This window comes from Oncorhynchus mykiss, chromosome 20 (genome assembly GCF_013265735.2).
Source record: "Oncorhynchus mykiss isolate Arlee chromosome 20, USDA_OmykA_1.1, whole genome shotgun sequence".
In the NCBI taxonomy this organism is placed as follows: Eukaryota; Metazoa; Chordata; class Actinopteri; order Salmoniformes; family Salmonidae; genus Oncorhynchus; species Oncorhynchus mykiss.
In genome coordinates, this window is record NC_048584.1 from 391341 (window position 1) to 412511 (window position 21171).

Sequence of the window (21171 nt, forward strand, 5' to 3'; positions counted from 1 at the left end):
AAGCATAGTTCGCAAGGTCTATAGTATCAATTTTATCCCTCAATTCATTTCATTTGAAAACAATCACAGTAATTGTTACCCAGAAATTATTTGATATCGAGATAAAAACAGCTGCATTGGACCTTAATTAAAATGAAAGGTATTTGGAATTTAGTCATTAGGTTTAATAGGCCTGAGGTGTGACACATCACCTGTCCTAGTCTAGTGAGTAGCCAAGACACAGACAGGAGCTCCTGGGTTTGGTGCGAGGCTGCGAGTGTGGGAGAAAGGTGTACATATGGAGAAACATAATACTGTAAACACAAGAGAAAGATACACTTCGAGTGCATTTGCCATTCTGGTAAAATGCATTGTCTATTGTATAGGACAGGAAACCAGAGTAAGGCCATGAGAGCATAGGACAGCTGGACAAACCAAGGTCAGAGGGACATACAAAGGAGGGGGTCAGCCAAATGACCAAAGAGACACACAGTCTACGAGTCCTAATAAGGACAGACATACCAAAGAACACACCAGGCTGAACATAAGGGGGCCCATAGCATAAGATGGGCATGTATTATTTTTGGGACATGAAGACGTCCTGCCACTATTATAACTTAACTGAAAGCAGATATGGGCGTTATCGAGCTGAACAAGCAGGATGCACAGATTGGGATATAATGGTGGCAGATGGACTGAGGGAAGTAACTTAATTTGCATGTGGGATAGACTCACATGTTGTATGTGTATAAAAAGTGTGTGTTCCGCGGACCATCTAGGCTTCTGATGTGTTTGTATTAAAAGCCTATATTGAATTCACAAGTTCTTGTAAGTGTTACATTTTGTTACGATTCTCCACGACACGAGTTAGGACAAGTCTAACAGACCATAACATATCTGTGAAAGTGAGCAACAAGACATTCCACAAACTCACAAGTAGTGAGATCACTTTAATAAAAGGTCACAAAGATGGTCGGAAATGGCCGATGCTACAATGAGCAGGGGTACAACCAGACAGAAACATGTACAGTATTCCGTAATAAAACTGGCAAATTACAGGCATCCCTGCTGTATACCGTAAGGATGTCTTATAAGATCAAACCTCTGCATTCCATTCTGGCTAAGTACATCACATGGTGCTGAAACTGGAATTCCTGAGTCACTTAAAAACACTACTATCAAGGTGTCTTCAAATTATCACAATACTTTAGAAAAAAATGTAATACTAATATGATGGAATTTAAGACTCCTTAATACTCTGTTCACATAGAAAACCATGTAGCAGCAGTATTCAAAACTAAACTTTGGAAAAAGTACGGAATGTATTCTTCATGATGATCATATATTAGTTGGGTCATCATCATGGCACAACAGTTTCACATTTTCAGTCAAATCTTTGTTTCTCAATTCTCTTCATGGTACAGTATATACACAGTGTACAACACATTAGGAACACCTTCCTAATATTGCGTGGCACCCACATTTGCCCTCAAAACAGCCTCAATTCGCCGGGGCACGGACTCTACAAGGTGTCGAAAGCGTTCCACGTGGATGCTTCGCACAGTTGTGTCAAGTTGGCTGGATGTCCGTTGCGTGGTGCATCCATTCTTTATAAACACGGGAAACTATTGAGCATGAAAAACCTAGCAGCGTTGCCGTTCTTGACACTCAAACCGGTGCTTCCTGGCACCTACTACCTACTGTTCAAAGGCACTTACATCTTTTCCCTTGCCCAGTCTGAATGGCAAACATACACAATTCATGTCTCAGTGGTCCCAAGGCTTAAAAATTATTCTTTAACCCTTCATCTACACTGACTGAAGTGGATTTAACTACAATAAGGGATCATAGCTTTCACCTGGTCAGTCTCATGGAAAGAGCAGGTATTCCTAATGTTTTGTACACTGTGTAAAGATACATCTCTTTCCTGAACTGGGGTACACATGTAAACAGAAGTTGTTTAGGGGCCTTGTTTTGTAATAGCTACCTAAATGCTAAACACGTCACCTTCAAACGTTACAACAATGCGTGAGAAAACACGAGGCAATTCAGTTGAATATTGGAGATGGCAGCTATTATAGTAGAAGTACTGGTCACAGTAAAAACAAAGAGAGAAATAGTTGCTTGACTTTTTACAATTCTGAACATGCAGATTCGTACTAGAAGTACTTCATAAAGATACAGAGAATAGCATGGTGATGGTTCAACACTAATTGTAATTTAAAGTGCAAGGTCCATGCAAATCAGGCTTTAGATGTTATACACGTGTGCACATACACCCATTTTTTCCCTTCATACTTAATATTTTCCTTCACACAGCAATTTAACACATTTTGCCATGGGTTAGTTGGTGACAATTTGTGTTCCTTTGGGGATGGAAATGCATTCCAGGCTGCGCCTCAACCTAGGATGGTCTACTCGCCCTGTCCCAGAGAGGGGCATGGGAATCTTATTCTTTGATTGGCTCTGCTGTATCATTTAGTCATCAGTTCATACATATATAGTCTTTGTCCTCTTAATATCAAAATAAGGCAAGATTCTCACAGTATATTTTTGTCCCTGACCTGACAGTGGGATTTAAATCCGTTCTCCAGTGTTCCATCCTGCTGACCCCAGTGGCAGAGGGTGGAATAGCATCATGCAGTTGAGTGAAGGTGCGGAGGGGCTGGACTCAGATCAGATGGCCTTGACGTCCATGAGGTGGCTGTGCTGGGTTCCCTGCCTCTGGGCCTTGACGCCCTGCAGTCTGCGTCCATGGAGGGTGAAGCGGGACCAGGCCAGTAGCTGCAGCAGGGCGCAGGAGATGGGCACAAACACTAGCAGGTAGAAACAGCCCTGGCGAAGTGGAACAGTGAAGCCTGCTTGGCCTGAGACAGGGGATGCCATCGCTGCCGCAGAGTCCTGTATGGAGTTTCTCTCAAAGATATCATAGCCTGGAAATAAAGAGAGAGATGCTGAGAATAAAGAACAGGCACGAACATGTGGGAATCCACCTAGAGAAGGTTAGTGAAATGGGTTTGATTCTAGCATCTCCTCCATTTTCGGGGAGCCTTTATTAAAACAGACTTTTGTCGCCCCTCTGTCAATTTGTACCTGTGTAGACACACAGCAACCAGGTGCCGATGAGAGGAGCAAAGGTCTGGCCAGGCTTGGTTACCAGGGCCACCATACCGAAGAGCAGCGCTGACGCCGCCTGCGGGCGCTGGTTCACCACAAAGTCCTCATCCACCAAGTCTGTGATGACCAGGTTCAACAGCTTGCAGGTGCCCTCCGTAAACACCCGGTTACTTGGGGGGGGGGGGGAAAGGAGCACAAGAGTAGAAGCATATTTCAGAGCCATTACTGAAGTATTGTCAACACCGTTTCCAATTTTTCCTCAACGTCAGCAAGACAAAAGGAGCTGATAGTGGACTACTGGAAACGGAGGACCGAGCACATATTCATATCGACGGGGCTGTAGTGGAGCGCGTTGAAAGCTTCAAGGAATTACACACACCAACACAGTCATGAACACAGGCATGACAACACCTCTTCCTCCTCAGGAGGCTGAAAAGATTTAGCATTGACCCTCAGATCTTCAAAAAGTTCCACAGCTGCACCACTGAGAGCATCTTGACTGGCTAGATCATTGTTATGTATGGCAACTGCTTGGCATCAGACGCAAGGCTCTACAGAGGGTAGTGTGTACGGCCCAGTACATCACTGGGGCTGACCTCCCTGCCATCCAGTACCTCTATACCAGGCGATGTCAGAGGAAGGCCTCTGCTACCGTATGGCAAGCGGTACCGGTGAACCAAGTCGGCAACCAACAAGACCCTGAACAGCTTCTGCCCCCAAGCCATAAGACTGCTAAATACACTGAACAAAAATATTTAAAAAACACAACATGAAACATTTTCAAAGACTTTACTGAGTTACAGTTCATATGAGGAAATCAGTCAATTGATGGACTTCACATGACTGGGAATACAGATATAAATCTGTTGCTCACAGATACCTTGAACCCTAAAGTAGCGTTGTGGATCAGACAAGAAAGTCAGTATCTGGTGTGACCACCATTTGCCTCAAGCAGCATGACACATCTTCGCATAAAGTTGATATAAGGCTGTTGATTGTGGCCTGTGGAATGTTGTCCCACTCCTCTTCAATGGCTGTGCGAAGTTGCTGGATATTGGTGGGAACTGGAACCTGCTGTTGTACACGTCAATCCAGAGCACCCCAAACATGCTCAATTTGTGACATGTTTGGTGAGTATGCAGGCCATGAAAGAACTGGAACATATTCAGCTTCCAGGAATTGTGTACAGATCTGTGCCGTGCTGAAACATGAAGTGATGGCGGCGGATGAATGGCACGAAAATGAGCCTCAGGATCTTGTCACAGTATCTCTGTGCATTCAAATTGATAAAATACAATTGTGTTCATTGTCTATAGCTTATGCCTGCCCATACCATAACCCCTCAGCCACCACGAGGCACTGTGTTCACAACGTTGACGTCAGCAAACCATTTGCCCACACGGCACCATTCACGCTGTCTGCCATCTGCCCGGTAGAGTTGAAACTGGGACTCATCCGTGAAGGACGACAAGCACGTAGATGAGCTTTCCTGAGACAGATTCTGACAATTTTTACAGAAATTCTTCAGTTGTGGTAACCCACAGTTTCATCAGCTGTCCAGGTGGCTGGTATCAGACGATCCCGCAGGTGAAGAAGCCGGATGTGGAGGTCCTAGGCTGACATGCTTATACATGTGTCTGCGTTTGTGAGGCCAGTTGGACATACAGTACTGCCAAATTCTCTAAAACAACATTGGAGGCGACTTATGTTAGAAAAATACATCTTAAATTATCTGGCAATAGCTGGTGGACATTCCTGCAGTCAGCATGCCAATTGCAAGACATTGTGGCATTGTGTTGTGTGACAAAACTGCACATTTGTGTAATGATCATGCTCTTTAATCAGCTTCTTGATATGCCACACCTGTCAGGTGGATGGATTATCTTGGCAAAGGAGAAATGCTCACTAACAGGGATGTAAAAACACTTGTGTACAACATGAGAGAAATAAGCTTTTTTTGTGCGTATGGAACATTTTGTGGATATTTTATTTATTTATTATTTATTTTCTGTTCAGTGTAGTTAACCGAATAGCTACCAGGACTATCTGCTTTGACAGCCACCCCCTCCCCCTGACGCATAACATACGCTGCTGCTTATCATCTATCCTGTTGCCATGTCACTTTTCCCATACCTGTATGTGTGTTACTGCCTCAATTGCCTCGTGCTCCTGCACACCGACTCGGTTCTGATACACCGTGTATATAACCATGTTGCCGTTGCTCATTGTATATTTATTCCTTGTGATATTATCTTTCCATTTTCCTTCTCTCTGCGTTGTTGGGAAAGAGCCCGTAAGGGAAGCATTTCACTGTTAGTCTACACCTGTTGTTTACGAGGCGTGTGATCTTGATTTGATCTGCTAATATACAACGATGTGGAATATGCAACCAATTTCCCCGAGCAGGAGTTTAGAAGGGAAAGAAAGGAGAAGGCTAAACGCCTCCTGGGCTAAAAGGTCAAGGCATTTATATAAAGGCCCAAACCAACAGAGAAAAGCCTCTCCTCCACTATGACTTTCTCTCATTTCGGTCTAGGAAAACAATGGCACTGTGCCAAGGGGACTAGTGGTAGGCTGCGCCCAGCAGCTGCCAGTCCCATGTTGATAAAGGGATTGGTTGGTTGGCTGACACACAACACCCAGCCAGGTACAATGCAAACAGAGCCACACAAAACTGCTGGGTAAGCTGGGAATCTTCATTCATTTGCTCAGCTTCGACAAGTGTTGGAAAAACACATGACATTGGGTCCTTGATATGAAAATAAATTCTGTGACTTGAGTACATGACCTTGATATGTAAAAATGAAATACAAATGTGTTATTTATTAACAGTTCTAGCAAACAATGTCAGTATCTTACATTAGGAGCTAGTATTCGATTGAATGAAGAAAGTGTGTATGTGTCAGTACCTGGCGATGAAGATGCACAGCAGATAGACCTGGTCGGCCCCGGCCAACAGCATGGCCACACTGAGAGCCAGCTTGACCAGGAACAGCCAGCGGATGACCGTGTAGACCCCGTAGCGCTGACACAGGGTCAGGAAATACAGGTTGTTCAGGTGGGGTGCTATGTAGGAGATCCCTGTGAGGAGTTGTCAAGAGCAGCTGTTAGCGGACTGGATAGTCTGTAGAGCATCTACAGATGGATTAACCCTAGCTCTAACCCTAACCTTAGCCCTTATCCTAATTCTAAACCTAATCGTAACAGGCAGTTGCTTATCAACTGATGGATTGTTGAAAGTATGACCATCTGTTACGTATATACAGATGGAAAATCCAGACTAACCAAATAGTGTGACCGTGGACTGAAAAGCCACATGCATTAAATGTATGCAGACAAGTGATAAACTGTGTTTCCTCACATTCTAAGAACTAATCCTTCCATAAAATGTAAACAGACCAAAACGAATAGCCTGGTCCCAAATCTGTTTGTGATGTCTTGCCAACTCCTATGGTCATTTATCAGGCCAAACGTGACAATGGCCATACAAATTGACAAGACAGCCCCAAACAGATCTGGGATCAGGGTATGAAACTAAGCCCATTCTATACTTGAGGCCCATCCCTTGTCATGGTGCATATATCCAAGCAGTACTCCTCTTACCCAGCAGAATGGAGCCAGTAGAGGCAGAGATGCTGTCAGAGAGGAGGTGCTCCAGGAACAGAGGGAAGAAGTTGTTGTTGAAGTGACAGTGAAACACCTGGACCAGGTTCATAGAGGCGAACCACATGAAGTTTCTGTGCTTGGAGAGCTGCCTTAGATACTCTCCTATAGTGACTGGCTTCTCCTGCTGGGTCAGAGGGCCCTGGCCAATACTCAACCTGAGCCAGAGGGAAGGGGGGATTAGTGAAATTACATCTAGTGTAACATCACACACACACACACACACACACACACACACACACACACACACACAGGGGATTGAGTCTGTAACCTGAGCAGGTGTTGCTGTTTATCTACCTGCCCAACAGACTGAATGAGTGTGTGCAAACTGTGCATCAATTCTATTTGCTCACATTTCAGTCTCTTTGAAACTCCCATTAGCAAGAAAAATGCCTGGCCAAGGCTGGAATAGACACCACAGGAGTAGAAAGATTAAACGCCTGATTTGAGGCCATAAGGTGAGTTGTGGGAAGCAAACCAAGAATGGGTGTCGTTATTCAGTTACCACTTGCTTGTCAGTGCATAATGTAAACCAAGTGTTTCTCAAGTGCATACATGATGAATAATAATGTCACCTACTCTTTGAGTTTCAGCGCCTCGTCCCGTCTCAGGCGCACCTCTTTCTGAAAGCGGCTCTTCAACAGGCGCGACACGGCGGTGAAGCCTAGTGCGGAGACGACCGCCAGCGCTACGCAGAACAGCCGGAAGGAGTAGAAGTCACCCTTGTCCCAGACGCTGTAGGACAGGAAGACAGAGAGCGAGCCCAGGGCACTGAACAGAGAGCAGTGGAAGTTGAGGCGCGTGCGGTCGTAGGCCGACACGGCCAGGTCGGCCAGCAGGGCGTGGTGGTTGAGGTCCACCACGGTGAGGAAGCCGTCATACAGGCACAAGCACACCAGGAACTGGAGGCCCGGCCGCGCCCATGACACCCAGAAAGCCAGGAAGGAGAGGGCGAACAGGGGGCCATTCCTAGAGAGGGCAGCCAGACGCTTTAGTACCACCTCTGGGCTGGAGATCTGGGGGCCAGATCTACGATAGAGGGGAGAGAGAAAAAAAGGATAATGCAATGGTAAAGAAACGTCTACCACTTTTCACTAACTGTGCTATCCAACCGTGCTTCCAAGACAGTGTGAAAAAGAGAGAGATGTAGAGATTGAAAAAGAGAGAGAGGTGCACCATTGATTTGAGAAAACGATGAAAAGAGAACGTCTTACTGTGGGGAGCTGAGGAAGGAGCGGTCACTCAGCCAGCCGAAGAGAGGGTCGTTTAAGCTGTTCCATATCAGGAACACTGTCTGTGTGGGACAGAGAGTCAGTGGTGGAGGAGTTAGTGTAACAGTTAAAGGACAGTTAAACATCCTAACTGAGAAAAAAGCCAGGTATCAGTCTTTCTGCTTTATCCAACACATTTGTCTTCGTCTAAAGCAGAAAGCGTCCAAACCACAAATATTATAATCATCCATTGAAGGCAGGAACTGTCACTCACCTCTCCGACCCAAAAGGAGAGCTTGTCGATTTTATAAACGGAGACAAAGGTCTCCACGTAGTAGAGCAGGAAGACGTTGTGCAGGATGGAGACAAACAGGGACAGGGAGCCGTAGAGGACCGCAGTGGGGACACCAGTGGAGACAGCGAGCCTGCAGTCACAGCCCCTACTGCCCATTCTTCTCACTCAGTTGCTCTGCTGTTCCGTGCCCCGCCGCCACACCCCACCACACTCATCGAGTCATCCCACAGACCAGGGGGCTGGGGCACCACCGTACCCTCTCCTACCAGAGCAAACAAGACACATGTCAACAACCATTTGGAGGGCAGACTAAATGTGGATATGTGAAGTGGGATAGGCTAGGTTAATGTACAGCGTGGGAGAAGAGACCGCTTTAGCGAATAGACACAAAGGAGCAAGAGTAACACAGCTTACTTATAGAGTGCATTCGGAAAGCATTCAGACCCCACATTTTGTTACATTACAGCCTTATTCTCAAATTGATTAAATAAAAACATTTCCTCATCAATCTACATACAATACCCCAAAATGACAAAGCAAAAACAGTTTTGAAAAGTTTGCCAATTTATTAAAAAAACAGAAATACCTTATTTATTTAAAAGTATTCAGACCCTTTGCTATGAGACTCGAAATTGAGCTCAGGTGCATCCTGTTTCCATTGATCATCCTTGAGATGTTTTTACAACTTGGAGTCCACCTGTGGTAAATTCAATTGATTGGACATGATTTGGAAAGGCACACACCTTGACAGTTCATGTCAGAGCAAAAACCAAGCCACGAGGTCAAAGGAATTGTCCGTAGAGCTCCAAGACAGGATTGTGTCGAGGCACAGATCTGGGGAAGGGTACCAACAAATGTCTGCAGCATTGACGGTCCCCAAGAACACAGAGGCCTCCATCATTCTTAAAATTTAAGAAGTTTGGACTCTCAGACCATGAGAAACAAAATGATCTGGTCTGATGAAACCACGATTGAACTCTTTGGCCTGCATGCCAAGCGTCACCTTGGGTGGAAACCTGGCACCATCCCTACGGTGAAGCATGGTGGTGGCAGAATCATGTGGTGGGGATGTTTTTCTGGGACTATGAGACTAGTCAGGTTTGAGGCAAAGACAAACGGAGCAAAGTACGTCCAACCGGCCTCACAACAGCAGACCACGTGTAACCACACCAGCCCAGGACCTCCACATCTGGCTTCTTCACCTGCGGGATCATCTGAGGGGTGCTGAGGCATATTTCTGTCTGTAATAATGCCCTTTGTGGGGAAAAACATTCTCCCCTATGCCCTCCCAGGCCCACCCATGGCCGTGCCCTTGCCCAGTCATGTGAAATCCATAGATTAGGGCCTAATTATTTTATTTCAACAGACTGATTTCCTTATATGAACTGTAACTAAAATGAACTGTAAGTAAAATCTTTGAAATTGTTGCATGTAGGGTTGCAAAGGTTTGGAAACTTTCCGGTAAATTTCTGGAATTTTTCAGGAATTGTTCCATGGGAAGTTAACTTCTTATGGGCAGGTGGACGGTAGCGTCCCACCTGGTCAACATCCAGTGAAATTGCAGAGCGCGAAATTCAAATGACAGAAATATAAATATTTAACATTTATGAAAATACAAATTCATGAAAATACAAATACATCAAAATAAAGCTTAACTTCTTGTTAATCCGCTGTGTCAGATTTCAAAAAAGGTTTTACGGTGAAAGCACACCATGCGATTATCTGAGGACAGCGCCCCGCATACAAAACATGAAAAACATTTTTCAACCAGGCAGGTGTGACACGAAAGTCAGAAATAGCGATATAATAAATGCCTTACCTTTGAAGATCTTCTTCTGTTGGCACTCCAAAAGGTCCCAGTTACATCACAAATGGTCCTCTGGTTCGATAAAGTCCTTCTTTATATCCATAAAAACTCAGTTCAGCTGGCGTGCTTCATTCAATAATCCACCAGTTTCCCTCCTTCAAAATGCATACAAAATTAATCCCAAACGTTACAAATAAACTTATCCAAACAAGTCAAACAACGTTTATAATCAAACCTCAGGTACCCTAATAGATAAATACCGGAGATAAATAACAAAGAACGCGCTTTCACCTCCGCACGCACTTGGAAACACTACAGCCAAAATGGGAGCCACTTAGAAAAACTACAACTTCTAGCTCATTTTTCCCAAAACAAGCCCGAAACGCTTTCTAAAGACTGTTGACATCTAGTGGAAGCCCTAGGAACTGCAATCTGGGAGGACTTTGCCTCATAACAAACATGAAAGCCATTGGAAACAGCTGAATATTATTATTTTTTGGATGCCATATCAGCCTGCCACATTTTAACAGTTTTAGAAACCTTTGAGTGTTTTCTATCCAAATCTACCAATTATATGCATAGCTTCTGGGCCTGAGTAACAGGCAGTTTACTTTGGGATATACATAAGACAAATCTAGATCTTGTGGAATAATTTGGTTAAACTATCCCCAATTCAATAGAATTGCAACCCTATGCATGCACAGTGCATGGGGCGGCAGGGTAACCTAGTGGTTAGAGCATTGGACTAGTAAGCGGAAGGTTGCAAGTTCAAATCCCCGAGCTGACAAGGTACAAATCTGTCATTCTGCCCCTGAACAGGCAGTTAATCCACTGTTCCTAGGCAGTCATTGAAAATAAGAGTTTGTTCTTAACTGACTTGCCTAGTTCTAAGTTTTATTTTATTATTTAAAAAAATTCTTCCATCACATGTACAGCGGATTCTCAAGATCTTGCACACTAATGAGATGCTATTGAGCCCACACTACTACACTGTCTGAGCCAAGGACTGCATGCCTTCTGGTAAATTTGGATTACAATACTGGGTGGGGTGAATATACACTGCTCAAAAAAATAAAGGGAACACTTAAACAACACAATGTAACTCCGAGTCAATCACACTTCTGTGAAATCAAACTGTCCACAAGCAACACTGATTGTCAATAAATTTCACATGCTGTTGTGCAAATGGAATAGACAACAGGTGGAAATTATAGGCAATTAGCAAGACACCCCCAATAAAGGAGTGGTTCTGCAGGTGGTGACCACAGACCACTTCTCAGTTCCTATGCTTCCTGGCTGATGTTTTGGTCACTTTTGAATGCTGGCGGTGCTTTCACTCTAGTGGTAGCATGAGACGGAGTCTACAACCCACACAAGTGGCTCAGGTAGTGCAGCTCATCCAGGATGGCACATCAATGAGAGCTGTGGCAAGAAGATTTGCTGTGTCTATCAGCGTAGTGTCCAGAGCATGGAGGCGCTACCAGGAGACAGGTCAGTACATCAGGAGACGTGGAGGAGGCCGTAAAAGGGCAACAACCCAGCAGCAGTTGTAGGGAGGTCATACAGGCACGTGGAGGCCACACACACACTACTGAGCCCCATTTTTGATGTATTTCAGAACTGCAGTTTCCTCTGCTTGGAGCAACAGTGAAGTAGGCAGTATGGAGTTCTTCTCTTACATCTGCAAGCAGAGTCTGAACATCAGACAGGATGGCATTTTCTCCCTCAATCCATGCAATGGCTACTGCTATAGGTTTCAGGCTGCTTACCACTCTTTCCCAAAATACACTGCTCAAAAAAAATAAAGGGAACACTAAAATAACACATCCTAAATCTGAATGAAGGAAATATTCTTATTAAATACTTTTTTATTTACATAGTTGAATGTGCTGACAACAAAATCACACAAATTATCAATGGAAATCAAATTTATCAACCCATGGAGGTCTGGATTTGGAGTCACACTCAAAATTAAAGTGGAAAACCACACAACAGGCTGTTCCAACTTTGATGTAATGTCCTTAAAACAAGTCAAAATGGGGCTCAGTAATGTGTGTGTGTTTTTTTTTTTTTTGCAATCTCAACCACACTGCCCTAACCCATCTGGACAAGAGGAATACCTATGTGAGAATGCTGTTCATCGACTACAGCTCGGCATTCAACACCATAGTACCCTCCAAGCTCGTCATCAAGCTCGAGACCCTGGGTCTCGACCCCGCCCTGTGCAACTGGGTACTGGACTTCCTGACGGGCCGCCCCCAGGTGGTGAGGGTAGGCAACAACATCTCCTCCCCGCTGATCCTCAACACTGGGGCCCCACAAGGGTGCGTTCTGAGCCCTCTCCTGTACTCCCTGTTCACCCACGACTGCGTGGCCACGCACGCCTCCAACTCAATCATCAAGTTTGCGGACGACACAACAGTGGTAGGCTTGATTACCAACAACGACGAGACGGCCTACAGGGAGGAGGTGAGGGCCCTCGGAGTGTGGAGTCAGGAAAATACCCTCACACTCAACGTCAACAAAACTAAGGAGATGATTGTGGACTTCAGGAAACAGCAGAGGGAACACCCCCCTATCCACATCGATGGAACAGTAGTGGAGAGGGTAGCAAGTTTTAAGTTCCTCGGCATACACATCACAGACAAACTGAATTGGTCCACTCACACAGACAGCATCGTGAAGAAGGCGCAGCAGCGACTCTTCAACCTCAGGAGGCTGAAGAAATTCGGCTTGTCACCAAAAGCACTCACAAACTTCTACAGATGCACAATCGAGAGCATCCTGGCGGGCTGTATCACCGCCTGGTATGGCAACTGCACCGCCCTCAACCGTAAGGCTCTCCAGAGGGTAGTGAGGTCTGCACAACGCATCACCGGGGGCAAACTACCTGCCCTCCAGGACACCTACACCACCCGATGTCACAGGAAGGCCATAAAGATCATCAAGGACATCAACCACCCGAGCCACTGCCTGTTCACCCCGCTATCATCCAGAAGGCGAGGTCAGTACAGGTGCATCAAAGCTGGGACCGAGAGACTGAAAAACAGCTTCTATCCCAAGGCCATCAGACTGTTAAACAGCCACCACTAACACTGAGTGGCTGCTGCCAACACACTGACACTGACTCAACTCCAGCCACTTTAATAATGGGAATTGATGTAAATATATCACTAGCCACTTTAAACAATGCTACCTTATATAATGTTACTTACCCTACATTATTCATCTCATATGCATACGTATATACTGTACTCTATATCATCGACTGTATCCTTATGTAATACATGTATCACTAGCCACTTTAAACTATGCCACTTTGTTTACATACTCATCTCATTTGTACATACTGTACTCGATACCATCTACTGTATCTTGCCTATGCTGCTCTGTACCATCACTCATTCATATATCCTTATGTACATATTCTTTATCCCCTTACACTGTGTACAAGACAGTAGTTTTGGAATTGTTAGTTAGATTACTTGTTATTAATGCATTGTCGGAACTAGAAGCACAAGCATTTCGCTACACTCGCATTAACATCTGCTAACCATGTGTATGTGACAAATAAAAGTTGATTTGATCTCATCAGCCACCTGGTGGAAGGGACTTTGTGGATCTGAGGCTCTTTCCCCTGTGGCCTCCAACATCCTCCAAATCCCACCAACATCAGCCGTCTCAGAGCGCAACTGGTCCTTGTTTGGGAACACACACACAGCAAAGCACGCAACAGGCTGATCAATACAAGGGATGAAAAATTGGTGGCCATCCGGGCAAATTTGAGGCTTTTTTGAGCCTGACAATGAGCCATCCTCAACAAGGTTGGAAAGTGACAGTGAAGATGAGGCCTCAGAGTCTGATGTTCAGAAGGTGGCCATTGCAGAGGTCCAGGGAGAAGACATGGAAGCCTGAGAGGAAGACAACCAAAGCTTTAGTTTCTAGACTATCATTTTACAGATGGGAGACGCGATGGATCATTGAGGATCAATATTCCCTTTCTTTTGTTGTTCATTGAAATCATCCCATGTGCAGAGTCAACTGATTGAAAGTTCAATTCGTCACTAAATTGTTTTATTTCTACTGATGAGGTAAAATGTTTATGTTTCTGTCTCCATATGTTATGGTAAATATATCCAATGCAAAAAAACATCTACATTTAAATGGTATGAATATTAATTTGCATATATTCCCATTAATTCCCATTATTTTCCACCTCTGAATATTCCCCAAAATGTGCAACCCTAGTTGCAGGTTGTGTTTTTATTTTTGTTCAGTATACAGTATATACACTGAGTATGTCACCGTCAGACCATTTTATTGGTAACTACACTACCGGACAAAAGTTTTAGAACACCTAGTCATTCAAGGGTTTTTCTTTATTTGTACTATTTTTGTACATTGTAGAATAATAGTGAAGACATTAAAACTATTAAATAACACATATAGAATTCATGTAGAAACCAAAAGTGTTAAACAAATCAACATTCATTTTACATTTCCGATTCTTCAAATAACCACCCTTTGCCTTGATGACAGCTTTGCACACTCTTGGCATTCTCTCAACCAGCTTCATGAGGTAGTCACCTGGAATGCATTTCAATTAACAGGTGTGCCTTCTTAAAAGTTCATTTGAGGAATTTCTTTCCTTCTTAATGTGTTTGAGCCAATCAGTTGTGTTGTGACAAGGTAGGGGGGTATACAGAAGATATTTGGTAAACCAAGTCCAATTTATGGCAAGAACAGCTTAAATAAGCAAAGAGAAATGACAGTCCATCATTATTTTTAGACTAAGGTCAGTCAATACGGAAAATGTCTTCAATTGCAGTCGCAAAAACCATCAAGAGCTATGATGAAACTGGCTCTCATGAGGACCGGCACAGTAAAGGAAGACCCAGAGTTACCTCTAATGAACTTATCCTGTGCAGCAGAGTTACCAGAAATTACAGCCCAAATAAATGCTTCACAGAGTTCAAGTAACAGACACATCTCAACATCAACTGTTCAGAGGAGACTGTGGAAGGAGACCGGTGGAAATGTGTCCTTTGGTCTGGAATCGAAATTTGTGATTTTTGGTTCTAACCACCATGTCTTTGAGAGATGTGGTGTGGGTGAACGGATGATCCCCGCATGTGTATTTCCCACCGTAAAGCTTGGAGGAGGAGGTGTTATGGTGTTTTACTGGTGACACCGTCTGTGATTATATTTAGAAACCAAGGCACACTTAACTAGCATGACTACCACAGCATTCTGCAGGAATATGCCATCGAATCTGGTTTGGGCTTAGTGGGACTATCATTTGTTTTTCAACAGGACAATGACCCAACACACCTCCAGGCTGTGTAAGGGCTATTTGACCAAGAAGGAGAGTGGAGTGCTGCAACAGATGACCTGGCCAAAAATAGTACAAATAAAGAAAAACCCTTGAATGAGTAGGTGTTCTAAAACTTTTGACCGGGAGTGTACACGTTAATGTAAAAGTTTTATTTGTTTGTGATCCAATACGTAATATACAGTTGAAGTCGGAAGTTTACATACACCGTAGCCAAATACATTTAAACTCAGTTTTAGGTCAATCACCACTTTATTCTAAGAATGTGAAACGTCAGAATAACAGTAGAGAATGATTCATTTCAGCTTTTATTTATTTCATGACATTCCCAGTGGGTCAGAAGTTTACATGCACTCAATTAGTAGTTGGTAGCATTGCCTTTAAATTGTTTAATTTGGTTTAAAATGTTTTGGGTAGCCTTCCACAAGCTTCCCACAATAAGTTTTGGCCCATTCCTCCTGAAAGAGCTGGTGCAACTGAGTCAGGTTTGTAGGCCTCCTTGCTCGCACACTCTTTATTAGTTTATCCTATAGTTCACATTTTCTATAGGATTGAGGTCAGGGCTTTGTGATGGCCACTCCGATACCTTGACTGTTGTCCTTAAGCCATTTTGCCATTACTTTGGAAGTATGCTTGGGGTCATTGTCCATTTGGAAGACCCATTTGCGACCAAGCTTTAACTTCCTGACTGATGTCTTGAGATGTTGCTTCAATATATGCACATAATTTTCCTCAATCATGATGCAATCTATTTTGTGAAGTGCACCAGTCCCTCCTGCAGCAAAGCACCCCCACAACATGATGCTTACATCCCGGTTGGAATGGTGTTTTTTCGGCTTGCAAGCCTCCCCCTTTTCCCTCCAAACATAATGATGTTCATTATGGCCAAACAGTTCTATTTTTGTTTCATCAGACCAGAGGACATTTCTCCAAAAAGTACGATCTTTGTCCCCAAGTGCAGTTGCAAAACGTAGCCTGGCTTTTTATTGCAGTTTTGGAGCAGTGGCTTCTTCGATATGTCGATATAGTACTCATTTTACTGTGGATATAGATACTTTTGTACCTGTTGCCTCCAGCATCTTCACAAGGTCCTTTGCTGTTGTTCTGGGATTGATTTGCACTTTTCGCACCAAAGTACATTCATCTCTAGGAGACAGAATGCATCCCCTTCCTGAGCGGTGTGACGGCTATGTGGTCCCATGGTGTTTATCCTTGCACACTATTATTTGTACTGATGAACTTGGTACCTTCAGGAGTTTAGAAATTGCTCCCAAGGATGAACCAGCCGTGTGGAGGTCCACATTTTTTTTGCTGAGTTCTTTTGATTTTCCCATGATGCCAAGCAAAGAGGCACTGAGTTTGAAGGTAGGTCTTGAAATACATCCACAGGTACACCTCCAATTGACTCAAATTATGTCAATTAGCCTATCAGAAGCTTATAAAGCCATGACATAATTTTCTGGAATTTTCCAAGCTGTTTAAAGGCACAGTCAACATAGTGTATGTAAACTTCTGACTAGAGGTCGACCGATTCATCGGAATGGCCGATTAATTAGGGCCGATTTCAAGTTTTCATAACAATCGGGACTATGTAGTTTTGGATGCTGATTTTGAAGATTTTTTACAACTTTATTTAACGAGGCAAGTCAGTTATTATTTTCAATCACGGCCTAGGGGGGTTAACTGCCTTGTTCAGGGGCAGAACGACAGATTTTTACCTTGTCAGCTCAGGGATTCAATCTTGACCAACGCGCGAACCACTTGCCCCACGAGGAGCCCGCCTGTTACACAAATGCAGTAAGAAGCCAAGGTAAGTTGCTAGCTAGCATTAAACTTATCTTATAAAAAAAAAAATCTATCAATCATAATCACTAGTTATAACTACACATGGTTGATGATATTACTAGTTAGCGTGTCCTGCATTGCATATTATCGATGCGGTGCGCATTCTCGAAAAAGGACTGTCATTGCTCCAACATGTACCTAACCATAAACATCAATGCCTTTCTTAAAATCAATACACAAAAGTATATATATTTTAAACCTGCATATGTAGCTAAAAGAAAGGTTAGCAGGCAATATTAACCAGGTGAAATTGGGTCACTTCTCTTGCGTTCGTGCGTTTTGCCAGCAGCTCTTCACAATGTTTCAAGCATTGCGCTGTTTATGACTTCAAGCCTATCAACTCCCAAGATTAGGCCGGTGTAACCGATGTGAAATGGCTAGCTAGTTAGTGGGGTGCGCGCTAATAGCGTTTCAAATGTCACTCGCTCTGAGACTTGGGAGTAGTTATTTCCCTTGCTCTGCATGGGTAACGCTGCTTTGAGGGTGGCTGTTGTCGATGTGTTCCTGGTTCGAGCCCAGGGAGCGGCGAGGAGAGGGATGGCAGCTATACTAAAGTGCCTATAAGAACATCCAATAGTCATAGGTATTTGAAATAGAAATCGTATAGAGAGAAATAGTCCTATAATGACTACAACCTAAAACTTCTTACCTGGGAATATTGAAGACTCATGTTAACAGGAACTACCAGCTTTCATATGTTCGCATGTTCTGAGCAAGGAACATAAACATTAGCTTTCTTACATGGCACATATTGCACTTTTACTTTCTTCTCCAACACTTTGTTTTTGCATTATTTAAACCAAATTGAACATGTTTCATTATTTATTTGAGGCTAAATTGATTTTATTGGTGTATTATATTAAGTTAAAATAAGTGTTCATTCAGTATTGTTGTAGTTGTCATTATTACAAATATATATTTTTTTAAATCAGCCGATTAATCGGTATAGGCTTTTTTTGGTCCTCCAATAATCGATATCGGTATTGGCGTTGAAAAATCATAATCGGTCGACCTCTACTTCTGACCCACTTGAATTGTGATACAGTGAATTATAAGTGAAATAATCTGTCTGTAAACAATTGTTGGAAAAAATACTTGTGTCATGCACAAAGTAGATGTCCTAAACCGACTTGCCAAAACTATAGTTTAACAACAAATTTGTGGAGTGAAAAACTGTTTTAATGACTCCAACCTAAGTTTAGCAAACTTCCGACTTCAACTGTAGTACACATCATTTGAATAATGAATACTCCTACTGTATTCATTAAGTGAGAGTGAAGTTATGAGCAGTAGCTGAGCCTTAGGCTGCATTCTAAATGGCACCCAATTCCTTACATAGGGGTTTGGTCAAAGGTAGTGAACTACATTGGGAATAGGGTCCCATTTAGGATGCATCCTTAGTTAATCATGAGTCTCCTCTGACCTAGGAACAGCTGGATGACAGGACGGTGTAATCCTATCCTCAGATTGTGATTTTGGGTTCTGTCTTTCATGATACTAACTCCACCTCACTGTTCTCAGAAAATATTTGGCTGGCCACCTTTACAGATCAAATCAAATTTATTTATATAGCCCTTCGTACATCAGCTGATATCTCAAAGTGCTGTACAGAAACCCAGCCTAAAACCCCAAACAGCAAGCAATGCAGGTGTAGAAGCACGGACGAGGACGAGAGACAATGGAAAAGGCACTGAATCTCTTGATGCTCACATTCTAGCTTTTGGTATTTTCTCGTTCTATGGTTGGTTCTGAGGCACACTAAGGTGTAGCCTTGCTTTGTTCTGTGTCAATCAAGGAAAGGAGTCTAAGTTCGATAGAGTTCTGTTATTTTATGTTGAATCACTTCAGCAAATAATTCCATCATCTGTTATTTGTCAACAGGGTGGAGAGAGTCTGAAAAGCATTGGTTCGAAAGCTTAAGAATGTATTTTTCCAGTCTTTTGTGGCCTGGTGGTTTACTGCTACTGCTGTAGGTTTGACATCTGAAGTGAAGCATAGAGGTTCCCCGCTATGATCCAGCACGATTCAGCCTTCAGAACACAAGTCTCACATGTGGCGTCCAATGGAATCTTTGTTCTGTTAATAATGCCTAGGCTCTGGCTCCACACCTGCCTGTTAGCTGCTACACCACACAAGCCATGGCCCTGTCCCAGTATTACCCATGTAATGTTTTCTCCAACAGGTTCTCAGCAGAGAAATCGCACACAGAGTTCTGATCAGGACAAATGTCAACAAATAGGCCTACACGTAGAGCAAATGCGAGCTGTGTCTGGTCCCATCAGATCCATGCAGTGGAGAGGAACGACTGTATTGGATCACATCTCACAACGTGATTCCCATCTCACTTAATCTTCTGGGAACAGGTAGCAAAGTAGTTTGTGTACAGTATAGTTCAGTACACCTCTAACGAGGGCCAACTCTAGTTATAGCGGATGCCAGGGCAGCTCTCTCACCTGCCTGCTAAGACTGGAGAGGCTTCTTGGCAGAGAGAGCGGGTGGGCTGGCAGAGAGAGGGCTGTGCACTTGTTGTGTACTCTACTCTACACAGCTAGTTCGTCACACTATGTTAGATACCGTGAAAGTGCGTGGGACTGTGGTCTGATACTTGATCTCTGGGGCTGGGCTGATGAGCGAATAGACCTCTGGGAATAAGCAGCCAAGTGTTCTCTCCCACTCCCATTGTTCGACTCCACTTCCGACACACACACACGTTCCTAATGAAAGCTGCTATAACAATACTGGGTGGGTTACAGGAATTAGATGCAGTAAAGGGAGCTATTGCTATCACACACACACACACACACACACACACACACACACACACACACACACACACACACACACACACACACACACACACACACACACACACACACACAAATCTAGTTAGCTAGTGAGGTAGCTATACACATACAGATAGCTAGCTACACAATATATACTTGCGGCCCAGTAGTTCTACAGGTTAGATAGCTACCGTTAGCTGTATTCGCTGCATCAGCTGTCGCCGAGACGTACAAAGACAGCTGTAGCTAGCGTAGGCTAACCACTAAACCAGCGAGTTAACTAGCTAGACCTGTGGTTAGACCAATCACCTAACAAAACGGAAAATGTACTTACCATTATCATTAAACGAAGCATCGGAAACTAATTGGAAACCTTTCCAATCAATACAAGCCACAGTTTACGTTGCATTTGTAGACGTCACAACAAATGACTGTAATCAGCCACGAATAGGGGTTTCCCAAGAGAGGAAGAGGCTAGCGAGAGGCTTTACTCCGCCCAAAATGGGTCCAATTTAAGCATGTTACCAGTTTTGTATGGGGAAGACTGGGTGTGTTGAATTGAGTCAAGATACAATGAATTGCTGTTTTGACACGTGAGGCTTATTTTATACGATAGATGTTTCGCTATGCTAAGGTTTATACGAGTGTACTGATATAAGTGACACGTGACATCCCGGCAATTTTGCGAAAAACCGCTTAAAATCGGAGCTGCACTTCCTAACCTCCTGCCAAATGTCTGACCATAGAGACACATATTTCCCTCAGATTACACAGGCCCACAAATAATTCGAAAACAAATCACATTTTGATAAACTCCCATATCTATTGGGTGAAATACCACAATACGCAATCACAGCAGCAAGATTTGTGACCTGTTGCCACAAGAGCAACCAGTGGAGAACAAACACCATTGTAAATACAACCCATATTTATGTTTATTTATTTTCCATTTTGTACTTGAACGATTTGCACATCATTACAACACTGTATGTATACATAATATGACATTTAAAATGTATTTTACACTTTTGTGAGTAATGTTTACTGTTTATTTCTTATTGTTTATTTCACTTTTATTTATTATCTATTTCACTTGCTTTGGCAATGTAAACATATGTTTCCAATTCAAATAAAGCCCT

The 21171-nt window shown here is 43.4% G+C and overlaps 1 protein-coding gene across 3 annotated transcripts; it reads right to left on the reverse strand.

Annotated features, from left to right (window-relative positions):
* Nucleotides 1–899: 899 nt before the first annotated feature.
* LOC110498788 (transmembrane protein 180) lies at nt 900–20578 on the reverse strand. Of its 3 annotated transcripts, none has more exons than XM_021575407.2 (8): nt 20367–20578; nt 8245–8527; nt 7974–8053; nt 7339–7788; nt 6700–6917; nt 6006–6177; nt 3073–3266; nt 900–2912 (listed from the first exon to the last, which is right to left on the reverse strand). In XM_021575407.2, exons 2-8 carry the CDS (start codon nt 8419–8421, stop codon nt 2656–2658), a joined length of 1548 nt encoding a protein of 515 aa, XP_021431082.2. In that variant the 5' UTR covers nt 8422–8527; nt 20367–20578; the 3' UTR covers nt 900–2655. The 3 variants fall into 3 exon arrangements, with proteins under 3 accessions (XP_021431082.2, XP_036811472.1, XP_021431083.2); XM_036955577.1 differs by lacking the exon at nt 20367–20578 and adding an exon at nt 20224–20238; XM_021575408.2 differs by lacking the exon at nt 20367–20578 and adding an exon at nt 10085–10145.
* Nucleotides 20579–21171: the final 593 nt, after the last annotated feature.